Source organism: Oncorhynchus mykiss, chromosome 15 (assembly GCF_013265735.2).
Source record: "Oncorhynchus mykiss isolate Arlee chromosome 15, USDA_OmykA_1.1, whole genome shotgun sequence".
In the NCBI taxonomy this organism is placed as follows: Eukaryota; Metazoa; Chordata; class Actinopteri; order Salmoniformes; family Salmonidae; genus Oncorhynchus; species Oncorhynchus mykiss.
In genome coordinates, this window is record NC_048579.1 from 10,113,135 (window position 1) to 10,130,065 (window position 16,931).

At 44.0% G+C, this 16,931-nt stretch overlaps 1 protein-coding gene across 3 annotated transcripts in view; it reads left to right on the forward strand.

The window, feature by feature from the left end:
• The window catches only part of LOC110489566 (semaphorin-5A), a 282,353-nt gene that overhangs the window by 242,036 nt on the left and 23,386 nt on the right, over positions 1–16,931 (forward strand). For all 3 annotated transcript variants that reach the window (XR_005036038.1, XM_036943684.1, XM_036943683.1), the window contains exon 16: positions 3,965–4,190. Coding sequence is in view for 2 of the 3 variants with exons in the window: in XM_036943684.1 (XP_036799579.1) it covers positions 3,965–4,190 (226 nt within the window). In the remaining variant the exon portion in view is untranslated. The remainder of the gene's footprint in view (positions 1–3,964; positions 4,191–16,931) is intronic.

Sequence of the window (16,931 nt, forward strand, 5' to 3'; positions counted from 1 at the left end):
GCTTAGTTTGAGCTTTCTGATGTGTGGAGAGAAAGAAATGCAGAAGTTAGGCAGTACACATGGCTAAAACTTAATAAAGGTGGTGTCAGGTTGTATGTATCTGAGCACTACTGTAGTAGTTAATGAAGGTGGTGTCAGGTTGTATGTATCTGATCACTACTGTAGTAGGGTTGGAAGGTTAGACCGGTTGTATGTATCTGATCACTACTATAGTAGGGTTGGAAGGTTAGACAGGTTGTATGTATCTGATCACTACTGTAGTAGGGTTGGAAGGTGTAACATTACTCCTGTGGGTTTCTCTGAGCACCATATTGTTACTGTTGATTTTCACCTGTCCTGTCCACAAAGGTCATCCCCTTATTGGTATTTTAATGTTAAGTTACTACATGACACATAGTTGGTGAAAAGTTTTTGTTGTTTTGGGAAAAATGGAAGGTTATTAAATTGAATTTTGAGTCGAGACAATGGTGGGAGGTTGGGAAGGCCCAAATACGTTAGTTTTGTCATCAGTAAACTGATTGAAGTTATTGAAGTTAAAGAGACTAGTCATGAACTTACAGGACAAGAGACATGAACTGAGGTACCCTCAAGGATATGGATGCTCCTAGAGCCTTTTTTTTTACCGCTAGGGCAGTCAACACTGCAATGCAAACAGATGGTCTGCCTTCGTCTCCCTGGTGGGAAGGTGACCACGGATGACGGTGAGATGCGCCAACATGCCGTGGATTTCTACTCTGTCCTCTGGAGGATTGTGATCCTCTGTGTGCTGAACAGTTGTCACATTGACATCCTCAATTGGACCCTGAGCAGAGATTTGCTTTGGACTCTGACATTACACTGCAGGAGCTGCCCACTGCAGTTTAGCAGCTCTCATCAGGCCGAGCCCCTGGCATCGATGGTTTACTATCTGAGATCTAGAAGCACTTTTGGGGGTCTATTGGGGGGTATTTTTATGAAGTGGTGTGTGAATCTTTTCATGAGGGTTCTCTTCCTGTATCCTGTCAACGTGCTGTGCTTTCATTGCTGCCAAAAAAGGGGGATTTGGCTCTTTTAAAAAACTGTTGCATTGCTGTGTGCAGAATATGAAATGATATCTAAATGTCTCTCAAACAGGTTGAAAGAGTATCTGGGGCTGTTGGTCCACAAGGACCAGTCTTACTGTGGACCTCACCTCTCTATAGTTGACAACTTGATTCTGATAAGAGATGTTTTATACATTTGTAAACTGTCTGATGTGAATGTGGGTTTGCTTACTCTCTATATTTTGACCATGTTCCGGTTTCAGTAGCACCAGTACTTGTTCAAAACAATGAAAGCCTTTTGGTTTGGGGATGAGTATGTACTGGGGCCTTGTTTATGGTGAAGGTGGGAGGTAGTTTGAGCTGCCCCATCCCTGTCAATAGGGGTATTAGGCAGGGATGCCCAATTTCAGGGCATTTATATTGTCTGGCAATTGAACCAATGCGTTGTTTTTTAAGAGCGAGGCTTACTGGTTTCTCTGTGCCAGGTGTAATGAAGGGTCCCACGATAGCACTGTCTGCATATGCAGATGATGTGATAGTTTTTATTACAGGGGCTGAGGGTGTTAAGCTTCTCTCAAACGCTCTAAAGGTGTATGAGCCCCCCGCTCCTCAGCTAGAGTTAGTTGGGAAAAGAGTGAATCGCCGTGGGCAAGTCAGCTTCAGACGGGGTCCTTTCCACGGTTACCAGGGGAGCTTCAGTGGGCCAAAGATGGGATGAAGACTTTGGGGGGGGGTTTCTAGACTCCGATGTCTTTCAAAAAAATAACTGGGAGGGTGTAGTGGAGAATGTGTGTGCCAGATTGTCTAGGTGAAAATGGGTGCGACCCCAGCTGTCTTATAGGGGAAAGGTGCTGGTAGCCAATAATCTTGCCGCCTCTACCCTGCCCTGATACAAGAGGTTCAGAGGACCCTTGTCAGTTTCTTCTGTTCTGGACAACACTGGATTAAAGCTGCAGCCCTGTACCTGCAACTGCACGAGTGTGGGCAAGGCTTGGTGGACATTTCTTCTAGGATCTTGGCTTTCCGGCTTCAAGCAGCCCAGAGACTGTTGTACTGTGACGGTTCTAGCTGGGTCGATGCAGCCTATACATTGATGAGGAGAGGGGGGGGGGGGGTTTGTCTGGCTTGACTCCATTCTATGGGTCTGTTATGCAGGCTTGGAGAGTTTTTGTCAAGTCCCGTAAGGCCGGCACGCCACCAGGGATGTGGCTTTTTGAAGAGCCTCTTTTTTACAACACTACCATCCAGTCCCGTGCTATGGGTTCAGCCAGCCTACGTTGATGCCTATTAGGTGTGGGGTGTACTAAGCTGGGTCATCTGATGCTGATGGGTCATCTGGGGTGTCCAATATGTATCTGGTACACCTGGATCCTCCTGTTGGGGAGGGGTGTCCAATATGCATCTGGTACACCTGGAACATGAATCCTCCTTTTGGGGAGCGGTGTCCATTATGTATCTGGTACACCTGGATCCTCCTGTTGGAGAGGGGTGTCCAATATGCATCTGGTACACCTGGAACATGAATCCTCCTGTTGGGGAGGGGTGTCCATTATGTATCTGGTACACCTGGATCCTACTGTTGGGGATTGGTGTCCAATATGCATCTAGTACACCTGGATCCTCCTGTTGGGGAGGGGTGTCCAATATGCATCTGGTACACCTGAATCATACTGTTGGGGAGGGGTTTCCATTATGTATCTGGTACACCTGGATCCTACTGTTGGGGAGGGGTGTCCAATATGTATCTAGTACACCTGGATCCTCCTGTTGAGGAGGGGTGTCCAATATGCATCTAGTACACCTGGATACTCCTGTTGAGGAGGGGTGTCCAATATGCATCTAGTACACCTGGATCCTCCTGTTGGGGAGGGGTGTCCAATATGCATCTAGTACACCTGGATCCTCCTGTTGGGGAGGGGTGTCCAATATGCATCTAGTACACCTGGATCCTCCTGTTGAGGAGGGGTGTCCAATATGCATCTAGTACACCTGGATCCTCCTGTTGAGGAGGGGTGTCCAATATGCGTCTGGTACACCTGGAACATGGATCCTCCTGTTGGGGAGGGGTGTCCATTATGTATCTGGTACACCTGGAACATGGATCCCACTGTTGGGGAGGGGTGTCCAATATGCATCTGGTACACCTGGAACATGGATCCTCCTGTTGGGGAGGGGTGTCCATTATGTATCTGGTACACCTGGATCCTACTGTTGGGGAGGGGTGTCCATTATGTATCTGGTACACCTGGATCCTACTGTTGGGGAGGGGTGTCCATTATGTGCTGAGTCTGAAACTCTGGCAAATCAGTTTTTTTACAGTGTCTCAGGTTGGTTGGGAATGATTGACCTGATCACCACTTGGTTCTCAGCTCTGGGAGAGGTTTTCTGGGAGAGGTTTTCAGCTCTGGGAGAGGTTTATTTGAATGGATGTGGTTCTCTTTCTCTTCCAGCTAAATTCGATTTGTGGAAGACACGAAGAACAGCAATCAGGGACAGGGGTCTGTTGATGTACTGGGAATGCTGGAGGGAATGTTGGCAGCGAGACAGGGTTGTGTTTGCCTATTACCAACTGGTTAATAACATTGATCTGTTTATGAGCATATGGATATTCAGTAGTTGTTGTGTTTAGTCACTGTGGAGGAAGATTTGGTGTTGTGTTCTTAATTGATGTTTAACCGTGTTTTTGTTTGTTTGCGTGTTTGTGTTGTGTGTTCCCAGACCCATAAAGTTTTTTTCTCTCTCTCTCATTGTTTCTCTCTCTCTCTCTCTCTCTCTCTCTCTCTCTCTCTCTCTCTCTCTCTCTCTCTCTCTCTCTCTCTCTTTCTCTCTCTCTCTCGTTGTTTCTCTCTCGCTGTTTCTCTCTTGCTGTTTTTTCTCTCTCTCTGTTTCTCTCTCTCGCTGTTACTCTCTCTCTGTTTCTCTTTGTCTCTCTCTCTCTCCAGGAGTACCAGTCGTGTAACACCCAGCCCTGTTCTGACCTGAAGAAGACCACCCCCTGGACCCCCTGGACACCGGTCAACATTTCGGACAACGGCGGTCACTACGAGCAGCGGTTCCGGTACACCTGTAAGGCCCGTGTCCCTGAAGCTGCGCTGCTGGAGGTGGGCCGACAGAGGATAGAGATGAGGTACTGCTCCAGGGACGGCTCCACTGGATGCTCTACTGACAGTGAGTAGAGCAGTTCATAATAAACCTCAATTGTCTTCTGTCAGGTGGTGATGGTTCTCTCAGATGACATATTCAACTGAATCTACACACTCATTCACTTCTCCACTCAATTCAATTCAATTTAAAGGCTTTATTGGCACGGTAACATATGTTAACATTGCCAAAACAAGTGAAATAGATGAGAAACAACAGGGAAACAAACAATAAAAAAAATAACAGTAAACATTACACTCAGTACCAGTACCAAAAAAATGACGACATTTCAAATGTCATATTATGTCTACATACAGTGTTGTAACAATGTGCAAATAGTTAAAGTACAAAAGGGAAAATAAATAAACATAAATACGGGTTGTATTTACAATGGTGTTTGTTCTTCACTGGTTTCCCTTTTCTTGTGGCAACAGGTCACAAATCTTGCTGCTGTGATATTTCACCCAATAGATATGGGAGTTTATCAAAATTGGATTTGTTTCCGAATTATTTGTGTGTCTGTGTGATCTCTCACTTACACACACACACACACACACACACACACACACACACACACACACACACACACACACACATACACACAGACACACACACACACACACAGTCTTTGTCTCAATCAATTCAAAGTGCTTTATTGAGATGGGGAATGTGTTTACATTGCCAAAGCAAGTGGAATAGACTATTTAAAAAACAAATTAACAGTGATCATTACTCTCACAACAGTTGAACAGTGGTGTAACAATGTAGTGTTATCTTAATCGGCTGAAGTATTTTCAGTCCCGACCTGATTCCTTCATCGGCTCCAAACATCAAACGTGTTAATGAACTTCCACAATGAAAATACACAGAGCATTATCAGTTTGGGGCTGGTAATGTTAGCTTCCTCAAATCAGGGGGTAGAGCGAGAGACAGAGAGAGAGAGAGTGAGAAAGAGAGAAGGACGGAGGGAGCGAGGGAGAGAAGTAGGAGAGAGGGAGGGAGGGAAGGAAGGAGAGACGGAGAGAAAGAAGGCGGGAGAGAGGGAATGAGGTAAGAAGGAGGGAGAGAGAGAGAAGGAGACAGATGAGGGCTTGGGATACAGGTGCAGGAGTTTGTTTTATGATTTATATTTATTATTGAGCTAATTTCTGATTTCCCTAAAAGAGCAGGATCTCTTTTTAAAGTTCAGCGCTTTGCTAATCTGTATCAGGCAGTCACACGCACGCACGCACGCACGCACGCGCACGCACACACACACACACACACACACACACACACACACACACACACACACACACACACACACACACACACACACACACACACACACACACACACACACACACACACACACACACACACACACACACACACACACACACACACACACACACACACACACACACCCAAAGTTCATCCCTGGGTGGGCCCTGGAAAGAAAGTTCACCCACCCACCGAAAGTTCATCCCTGGGTGTGCCCTGGAAAGAAAGTTCACCCACCCACCGAAAGTTCATCCCTGGGTGGGCCCTGGAAAGAAAGTTCACCCACCCACCGAAAGTTCATCCCTGGGTGTGCCCTGGAAAGAAAGTTCACCCACCCACCCAAAGTTCATCCCTGGGTGGGCCCTGGAAAGACAGTTCAAACTTACCACATGCAAAGTGATTCTGTCTCACTCTCTTTACTCTCATGCTCTCTGAAGTTAATGACTGTGGAGGTTCAAATCAATGATGGCAGACATGGCGGTGCAGCTGGTAAACTCCCAGTCTTGTGAGGAGCGACAGACATCTGACATCTTTCTGATTAGAAATATTTGGATTAATTTAAGATGTTGGAGGAAACTACAGATGTAGGATCTTAATCTGATCACCGTGTTGCAGGAGAACTTTCCTGCAGTGCAGTACATTTTTTTTTACCATATTGTGCATTTGAAGTTTAAAAAGGCTTCTGGAGTTTGTCATTTCCACTTGATTTCCCCTTGAAAACCTATCAACCCTTTTAAAAAGGTGTGTGTGTGTGTGTGTGTGTGTGTGTGTGTGTGTGTGTGTGTGTGTGTGCGTGTGTGTGTGTGTGTGTGTGTGTGTGTGTGTGTTTACGTACGCGTCATGTGTGTGTGTGCCTGCTTGTGATCATCCCCTGACAGATTCCTTTAGACCCAGAATCAGTAGTTAACCTTTGTCACACAGAGAGCCAGTCCTGCAGTTATCAGCTCCGTATTGATGTGTGTGATGGGGCCACAGAGCCAAAGACCCCTCAGTCCCCTTCAATCCTCCAGAGATGATGAGAACCCGGTGGGAATAGAGTGCACTGTCGCCCAACGAAGATTTACAGTGAGCAGCGGGCTACTCGCTATCGATTTGAGTCGACATACACACACACACCTAAGGCATTTATAAGAAGACGGTGATAAAGCAGGCTGATAGTGTGTGTGTGTGTGTGTGTGCGCGTGTGTGTGTGTGTGCGTGTGTGTGTGTGTGTGTGTGTGTGTGTGTGTGTGTGTGTGTGTGTGTGTGTGTGTGTGTGTGTGTGTGTGTGCGAGCGTGTGTGTGTGCGTGTGTGTGTGCGTGTGTGTGTGTGTGTGTGTGTGTGTGTGTGTGTGTGCGTGTGTGTGTGTGTGTGTGTGTGTGTGAGAGACAGAGGCTCCTGTACCTAGACGTGATCACAATAGATAGTGACCAGTGCAGTAACCCTAAGAGACAGATAGCCAGAGACAGTGGTTTATAACGCATGAAATATTATCTCACACATAAAACCACACTGCCTCTGTATAGTGGTTGGAAATAGGAAAACTCCAGTAGTCATCAGTAAATAAGGAACTAATACACCCACACCAGGTTTACCTACAGTACCAGTCAGCAGTTAGGACACATCTACTCATTCATGGGGTTTTTCATAATTTTTACTATTTTCTACATTGTAGAATAATAGTGAAGACATCAAAACTATGAAATAACACATATGGAATCATGTAGTTTGTCTTATGTCAAGGTGCTCCAGCATGCTGGAAAAGGCATTGTTCGTCACCAAACTGTTCGTCAACCAAATTCTCCCAACCTAGATAGTTGGGAGAAGTTGCTCTCGGAGGATGTGTTGGTACCATTCTTTATTCATGGCTGTGTTCTTAGGCAAAATTGTGAGTGAGCCCACTCCCTTGGCTGAGAAGCAACCCCACACATGAATGGTCTCAGGATGCTTTACTGTTGGCATGACACAGGACTGATGGTAGCGCTCACCTTGTCTTCTCCGGACAAGCTTTTTTCCGGATGCCCCAAACAATCGGAAAGGGGATTCATCAGAGAAAATGACTTTACCCCAGTCCTCAGCAGTCCAATCCCTGTACCTTTTGCAGAGTATCAGTCTGTCCCTGATGTTTTTCCTGGAGAGAAGTGTCTTCTTTGCTGCCCTTCTTGACACCAGGCCATCCTCCAAAAGCCTTTGCCTCACTGTGCGTGCAGATGCACTCACACCTGCCTGCTGCCATTCCTGAGCAAGCTCTGTACTGGTGGTGCCCCGATCCCGCAGCTGAATAAACTTTAGGAGACGGTCCTGGCACTTGCTGGACTTTCTTGGGCGCCCTGAAGCCTTCTTAACAATTGAACCGCTCTCCTTGAAGTTCTTGATGATCCAATAAATGGTTGATTTAGGTGCAATCTTACTGGCAGCAATATCCTTGCCTGTGAAGCCCTTTGTGCAAAGCAATGATGACGGCACGTGTTTCCTTGCAGGTGACCATGGTTGACAGAGGAAGAACAATGATTCCAAGCACCACCCTCCTTTTGAAGCTTCCAGTCTGTTGTTCAAACTCAATCAGCATGACAGAGTGATCTCCAGCCTTGTCCTTGTCAACACTCACACCTGTGTTAATGAGAGAATCACTGACATGATGTCAGCTGGTCCTTTTGTGGCAGGGCTGAAATGCATTGGAAATGTTTTGGGGGGGGATTCAGTTCATTCACATGGCAAAGAGGGACTTTGCAATTCATTGCAATTCGTCTGATCACTCTTCATAACATTCTGGAGTATGTGCAAATTGCCATCATACAAACTGAGGCAGCAGACTTTGTGAAAATTCATATTTGTGTCATTCTCAAGACTTTTGGCCACGAATGTACATGTATAAATGTATCATTAAAGGACCCGGATGTTTACCTTCATGTATAAATATATAATTAAAGGACCAAGAGGTTTACCTGACCATGTGACAAGTCCAGGCAAAAACTATATTTATACATTATACTGTATACATACAATATGACTATGAGAGACCATCCCTGCAAACTGTTCCAACCTTCTGGAGCTGACAGGTGAGTCTCTAAGAGTCGCTGATATGAATGATGTTTTTTCAGGTCTTTTGATGTGTGTTTCTTCCTCCGTTTCTGCAGAACGTCAACATGGTTGTCATGCAAGGATCAGAGGGATCAGAGGGATCAGAAATGGCTGACATTTGGCGATTTTAACTGCTTTTGAAGTCACATGTTTCATCCCAGACGCAACTCACACCTGCTTCATGCCGATACGGAATGCTAAATCCTTTTTCTCAGGAAATAATTAAAATGTTAGATTAGGAAGTGTGTTTGAACACCTTTGGTTTTGGTTTCGTCTCTCGTCACCTCAGTTGAGGGGATACTATCTATCTAAATTAGATGAGATAGATAAAGCGTATAAGATTAAGCCAAGCAGTGAGAATGGCTTTTATTGGACATACATAGTAATTTTTAGCGGCGATTAAGGGCTTAATTATGGTTATTTAGTTAATTACTTAAGATGTTAATTGATTAAGAGATCTTTCTCCTTGTATCTACTCAGTAATTATTAATGTAATGTGTTCTCCTTTGTAGTTTTTCCTTAAAGTGGAACTGACATCATTTTAGCAACATTAAATCTTATTCAAATCTGTTCATAATACACCCCCAGGGAGAATGTGACATGTTTTTCTTCATTTTTTTGTACATTTTCTAACACGCGAGCACTTAGATATGGTAATTTTCCCGGTTTCATAAATTCATAGAATGTTTGGGAATACGGGATTTACATTCTTGATTAACTATTAGTTTTTTTGCCAACATTTACAAACATCGGTCATATTGCACGTTCGTAAATTAATCAGCTATTCTGCTCTCTGGCAAACTCAGGCGAGTGTGTCAGAGTGTCGTCGTCTCTCTGTGATGTGTTTCAGCTCAGACGCTCTGAGGCGAAGGCCCTCTCTGAGACAGATTAGTCTCCCCTGCTCACAGACATCACAGCAAGCACAGATATATTACTTCTGCCTGTGCTCAGACAAGCACTTCAATTTGCTTACTGCCCCAATAGGTCCACAGACGATGCAATCGCCATCACATGCACACTGCCCTATTGCATCTGGACACTATGTAAGAATGCTGTTCATTGACTAGAGTTCAGCATTCAACACCATAGTACCCTCCAAGCTCATTAAGCTTGATGCCCTGGGGCTCAACCCCGCCCTGTGCAATTGGATCATGGACTTCCTGATGGGCCGCCCCCAGGTGATGAAGGTAGGAAACAACATCGCCACTTCGCTGATCCTCAACTATGGGGACCCACAAGCGTGCGTGCTCAGCCCCCTCCTGTACTCCCTGTTAACCCATGACTGTGTGGCCATGCACGCCTCCAACTCAATCATCAAGTTTTCCGACGACACAACAGTAGTAGGCTTGATTACCAACAATGACAAGACAAGCCTACAGGGAGGAAGTGAGGGCACTCGGAGTGTGGAGACAGGAAAACAACCTATCACTCAAGGTCAACAAAACAATGGAGATGTTCGTGGACTTCAGGAAACAGCTAAGGGAGCACCCCCCTATCCACATTGACGGGACATCAGTGGGGAAGGGGGGAAGTTTTAAGTTCCTCGGCGTACACATCACGGACAAATTGAAATGGTCCACCCACACAGACAGTGTGGTGAAGAAGGCGCAACAGCGCCTCTTCAACCTCAGGAGGCTGAAGAAATTTGGCTTTTCACCTAAAACCCTCACAAACCTTTACAGATGCACAATTAAGAGCATCCTGTTGGGCTGCATCCCCTCCTGGTACGGCAACTTCACCACCCACAACTGCAGGGCTCTCCAGAGGGTGGCGCTGTCTGCACAACAAATCACTAGAGGCAAACGACCTGCCCTCCAGGACACCTACAGCATCTGATGTCACAGGAAGGCCAAAAAGATAACCAAGGAAAACAATCACCCAAGCCACTGCCTGTTTACCCAGCTACCATCCAGAAGGCGAGATCAGTACAAGTGCATCAAAGCTGGGACCGAGACTGAAAAACAGCTTCTATCTCAAGGCCCTCAGACTGTTAAATACCCTTCACTAGCACAGAGAGGCTGCTGCCTACATACAGCCTTGAAAATCATTGGCCTTTTTAATAAATGGATCACTAGTCACTTTAATAATGTTTACATATCTTGCATTGCTCATCTCATATGTATATATTGTATTTTATACCATCCATTGCATCTTGCCTTTGCTGCCTGGCCATCACTCATCCATATATTTATATGCATATATTCCTTTACTAGATTTGTATGTATTAGGTAGTTGTTGTGGAATTGTTAGATTACTTGTTAGATATTGCTGCACTGTCGGAACTAGAAGCACAAGATTTTTCGCTACACTCACAATAACATCTGCTCACCATGTGAATGTGACCAATAACATTTGATTTGATTTGACTATCCCGCTGACCGATCTTAATGTTTTTTAAGTTTAGATTTTTCCCTTTCTCGCCCGCAATTGTTGACTGTTGGGACTGACTTCAATCCCTTATTAATAGGAACACTATACAGGATTACTAGTTCAATAACTCCCACATGTACAGCTGATCTGATACACAGTAGCAGTCTGAGATGTTAAAGATAAGATGAGATGTTAAAGTCTCTCTAGCAGATAGTTTATAGATGTTTATTCATTTATTTAACCGGGTAAATTGACTGAGAACACATTCTCAGTTACAGCAACAACCTGGAAAATAGTTAGTGGGAAGGAGAGGGGATGAAAAATTATGCTATAATGATATGATTGGGAATTTAGGCAGGACACTGGGGCTAACACCCTTACTCTTACGATAAGTGCCATGGGATCTTTATTGAACACAGAGAGTCGGGACACCTGTTTAACGTCCCAGCCGAAAGACTGCACCCAACACAGGGTAATGTCCCCAGTCACTTTTCATTATTTTTAGACCAGAGGAAAGAGTGCTTCCCACTGGCCCTCCAACACCACTTCCAGCAGCATCTGGTGTCCCATCCAGGGATTGACCAGGACCAACCCTGCCTAGCTTCAGAGGCAAACCAGCAGTGGGATGCATGGTGGTATGCTGCTGACAAAGATCAGGTTGATAGATCTGACAATCTCTTCACTATACACCCCTGAGTCACTTCCTTGTATCTGTCTTACCTCTGTTGACCCCAGACCAATTTAAATACAACATCTCCTAGTTATTAGCCCTAATCACTGTGTGTTAGTTACAGTGTGTGTGGACGTATTTAACAAGAATAATAAACCATCAAAACTGTCACCAACTGGGGACATTTTGTTAGTCCCCACGAGGTCAAATACTATTTCTAGGGGGTGTAGGGTTAAGGTTAGAATTAGTCTTAAGGAATTATGTTAAGGATTAGGAGCTAGGGTTAGGGGTTAGGGAAAATAGGATTTCGAATGGGACTGAATTGTGTGTCCCCACAAGGTTAGCTGTATAGGATTTCGAATGGGACTGAATTGTGTGTCCCCACAAGGTTAGCTGTACAAGACTGTGTGTGTGTGTGTGTGTGTGTGTGTGTGTGTGTGTGTGTGTGTGTGTGTGTGTGTGTGTGTGTGTGTGTGTGTGTGTGTGTGTGTGTGTGTGTGTGTGTGTGTGTGTGTGTGTGTGTGTGTGTGTGTGTGTGTGTGTGTGTGTGTGTGTGTGTGTGTGCTTGCCTGACTGACTGACTGACTGACTGACAGCATATGTATCTCTGTTCCCCATTCCCATCAGAGTGGGAGTTTTCATTGCCCTCTCAATAACTTTTAATAAGCGATTCACACAAACACACAACCACACACACAAACACACACACACATACTAAGCGTCTCCCTGAGTCGATCCCTGGGGCGAGTGTTTGACAATCCAGATGACAGCTGTGGGAATACTGTCACAGCTCTGTGGCTTAACACTGTAATCCAACTGAGCTGTTCATTTTCTGGATTACACACACACACACACACACACACACACACATTTCTGATCTCATCTCAATTGTGTGTGAATGTGTGGGACACTGTCAGTGGGACTCTCAATATTTGTACTTTTACAGTTGTTCAGCGAGCCCATAAGAGTCTAAGGAGGGGGATTGTTTTAAGAAGGTCATAACAAGGATCAGTTAGCTATTTGATTTTAAATTTGAAAACCCCTTGAAGTATCCCCAAGAAATATAATAAATGGCGCTACTGCTATTAGCATATTCAAACGCATTGCATAACAGATTCATATAGTCCTCCGAAAAAAAACAGAGAATCTCTTTCAGAGAATCAAAAGAATCTAAAGGAAGTTTGTTGTGATGTGTCTGTCCTATTGTCACACCCTGACCATAGTTTGCTTTGTATGTTTCTATGTTTTGATTGGTCAGGGTGTGATCTGAGTGGATAGGACTGTTTTAGGTTTTCTCACGTTTGTTGTTTTGTTAGTTTATTCATGTATAGTTTCTTTATTAAAGAACAATGAATAACAACCACACTGCGGTTTGGTCCGCCTCTCCTTCACCTCAAGAAAACCATTATCGGAGAGATGTAAGAAAGATCAGGAAACATTTGTATTTAACAGCTTATTTTTGGCACTAAACAGTCTCCATATTTTACTTCTATACATTTCTTTCCAACTGGTACCGGGGAACCTTCAGATGAGTCTTGTGAGGCCCGTGGGGGTGTCCTAGAGAAAAACAACTACCTTTCCACAGAGGGGTCATATTAGTGTGTAGCCCAAACAGTTTCGGACGCTACAGACAGAAGTTACAGGTCTGCTGTACCGACTTCAAGTGAGACCCAAGACACTTGTGGGGGTCGTAGAGCAAAGAACACCATAGTGATTGTGAGAGTCTTATCGTTCCATAGAGGGGTCATAATAGTTTGTAGGCCAAACCGTTTGGATGTTGCAGAACATTTTGTGAGAATAGCCATTTTTGTGATGCCTAATGGTCTGATAAACACTGCTCTAACTCTGCCACCTTTCACCACAGATAAGATGCCTAATGGTCTGATAAACACTGCTCTAACTCTGCCACCTTTCACCACAGATTGGATGCCTAATGGTCTGATAAACACTGCTCTAACTCTGCCACCTTTCACCACAGATTGGATACCTAATGGTCTGACAAACAGTTCTCTAACTCTGCCACCTTTCACCACAGATTGGATACCTAATGGTCTGACAAACAGTTCTCTAACTCTGCCACCTTTCACCACAGATGGGATGCCTAATGGTCTGATAAACACTGCTCTAACTCTGTCACCTTTCACCACAGATGAGGAGGTGCAACACTGGGATGTGGTGGATTGAGACACATCCAATGCAAAAAATATATATATCTAACTTAAACTGACAGATTTTTTCTGGGGATTTTTTATTATACTAATTATATTTCAGAGGGGGCGCGGACATCGACTTTAGGGGGCCAGACTGCATTGTATTACATTTCTTGTTTCTAACTCTGTACTTTGAGTAAGATCACACACCACCTCTATAAAACAGTCCATGGGGTTTGGAGGAGTGAGAAGACTATGAAACAGTCCATGGGGTTTGTAGGAATGAGAAGACTATGAAACAGTCCATGGTGTTTGTAGGAGTGAGAAGACTATGAAACAGTCCATGGTGTTTGTAGGAGTGAGAAGACTATGAAACAGTCCATGGTGTTTGGAGGAGTGAGAAGACTATGAAACAGTCCATGGTGTTTGTAGGAGTGAGAAGACTATGAAACAGTCCATGGTGTTTGGAGGAGTGAGAAGACTATGAAACAGTCCATGGTGTTTGGAGGAGTGAGAAGACTATGAAACAGTCCATGGTGTTTGTAGGAGTGAGAAGACTATGAAACAGTCCATGGTGTTTGGAGGAGTGAGAAGACTATGAAACAGTCCCTTGTGGAAGAGTGTGAGTTTGTAGTGTACATCTACCAGACTTAGCAGGGGGATTTTTAAAGAGTGCAGGTCACCGTGGTAGGCAGGGCTGTCCGTGCCACTGCGTGTTCCAAATCAAATCAATAAAGAGCATGGGGCCTCAGAGGATCTGTCAGTGCTCCTGCCAACTCAGTGGTAGAGAAGGTGTGTGTGTGTAGACATGTTGACTCCCAAGGTTGTGTGTAGCTATGAAGAGGTCAGGACTGTACATGTGATAGGTAAACACTCTGTTTTCTCTACTAAAGGGCTGCAGGGACAATCCCAAACTGTCCCTGGATGGAGCGCTCGATGGAACAATAGACGGAGAGAAAGAAAGAGAGGGGGTGAGAAAGAGAGAGAGAAGAGGGTGAACGATACGGAGATTGAGATCAAATCCAAATCAAAGTTTATTGGTCACATGCAACGTTTTGCTGACGTTTTCAGAGGCAAAATGATTAGGTTTCTAGCTCCAACAGAGCAGTGAAATGATTATGTTTCTAGCTCCAACAGAGCATCAAAATGATTATGGTTCTAGCTCCAACAGAGCAGCAAAATGATTATGGTTCTAGCTCCAACAGAGCAGCAAAATGATTATGGTTCTAGCTCCAACAGAGCAGCAAAATGATTATGTTTCTAGCTCCAACAGAGCAGTGAAATTATTATGTTTCTAGCTCCAACAGAGCAGTGAAATGATTAGGTTTCTAGCTCCAACAGAGCAGTGAAATGATTAGGTTTCTAGCTCCAACAGAGCAGTGAAATGATTATGTTTCTAGCTCCAACAGAGCAGCAAAATGATTATGGTTCTAGCTCCAACAGAGCAGTGAAATGATTATGTTTCTAGCTCCAACAGAGCAGTGAAATGATTATGTTTCTAGCTCCAACAGAGCAGTGAAATGATTATGTTTCTAGCTCCAACAGAACAGCGAAATGATTATGTTTCTAGCTCCAACAGAGCAGTGAAATTATTATGTTTCTAGCTCCAACAGAGCAGTGAAATGATTATGTTTCTAGCTCCAACAGAACAGCGAAATTATTAGGTTTCTAGCTCCAACAGAGCAGTGAAATGATTATGGTTCTAGCTCCAACAGAGCAGTGAAATGATTAGGTTTCTAGCTCCAACAGAGCAGTGAAATGATTAGGTTTCTAGCTCCAACAGAGCAGTGAAATGATTATGTTTCTAGCTCCAACAGAGCATCAAAATGATTATGTTTCTAGCTCCAACAGAGCAGTGAAATTATTATGTTTCTAGCTCCAACAGAGCAGTGAAATGATTATGTTTCTAGCTCCAACAGAGCATCAAAATGATTATGTTTCTAGCTCCAACAGAGCAGCAAAATGATTAGGTTTCTAGCTCCAACAGAGCAGTGAAATGATTATGTTTCTAGCTCCAACAGAGCAGTGAAATGATTATGTTTCTAGCTCCAACAGAGCAGTGAAATGATTATGTTTCTAGCTCCAACAGAGCAGTGAAATGATTATGTTTCTAGCTCCAACAGAGCAGTGAAATGATTAGGTTTCTAGCTCCAACAGAGCAGTGAAATGATTATGTTTCTAGCTCCAACAGAGCAGTGAAATGATTATGTTTCTAGCTCCAACAGAGCATCAAAATGATTATGTTTCTAGCTCCAACAGAGCAGTGAAATTATTATGTTTCTAGCTCCAACAGAGCAGTGAAATGATTATGTTTCTAGCTCCAACAGAGCATCAAAATGATTATGTTTCTAGCTCCAACAGAGCAGCAAAATGATTAGGTTTCTAGCTCCAACAGAGCAGTGAAATGATTATGTTTCTAGCTCCAACAGAGCAGTGAAATGATTATGTTTCTAGCTCCAACAGAGCAGTGAAATGATTATGTTTCTAGCTCCAACAGAGCAGTGAAATGATTATGTTTCTAGCTCCAACAGAGCAGTGAAATGATTAGGTTTCTAGCTCCAACAGAGCAGTGAAATGATTATGTTTCTAGCTCCAACAGAGCAGTGAAATGATTGTTTCTAGCTCCAACAGAGCAGTGAAATGATTATGTTTCTAGCTCCAACAGAGCAGTGAAATGATTATGTTTCTAGCTCCAACAGAGCAGTGAAATGATTATGTTTCTAGCTCCAACAGAACAGCGAAATGATTATGTTTCTAGCTCCAACAGAGCAGTGAAATTGTTATGTTTCTAGCTCCAACAGAGCATCAATATCTAATGATTAAGTTTCTAGCTCCAACAGAGCATCAACGTTTAATGGTTATGTTTATAGCACCAACAGAGCATCAATATCTAGCAATACAATAACAATACACGCATAATCCAATAGTCCAGAATATAAATAGTTATATGTGTATGTATGTGCATGGTGTGTACAGTCGTGGCCAAAAGTTTTGAGAATGACACAAATATAAATTTTCACAAAAACATTTCCAATGCATTTCAGCCCTGCAACAAAAGGACCAGCTGACATCATGTCAGAGATTCTCTCGTTAACACAGGTGTGAGTGTTGACGAGGACAAGGCTGGAGATCACTTTGTCAAGCTGATTGAGTTCGAAGAACAGACTGGAAGCTTCAAAAAGAGGGTGGTGCTTGGAATCATTTTTCTTCCTCTGTCAACCATGGTTACCTGCAAGGAAAAACGTGCCGTCATC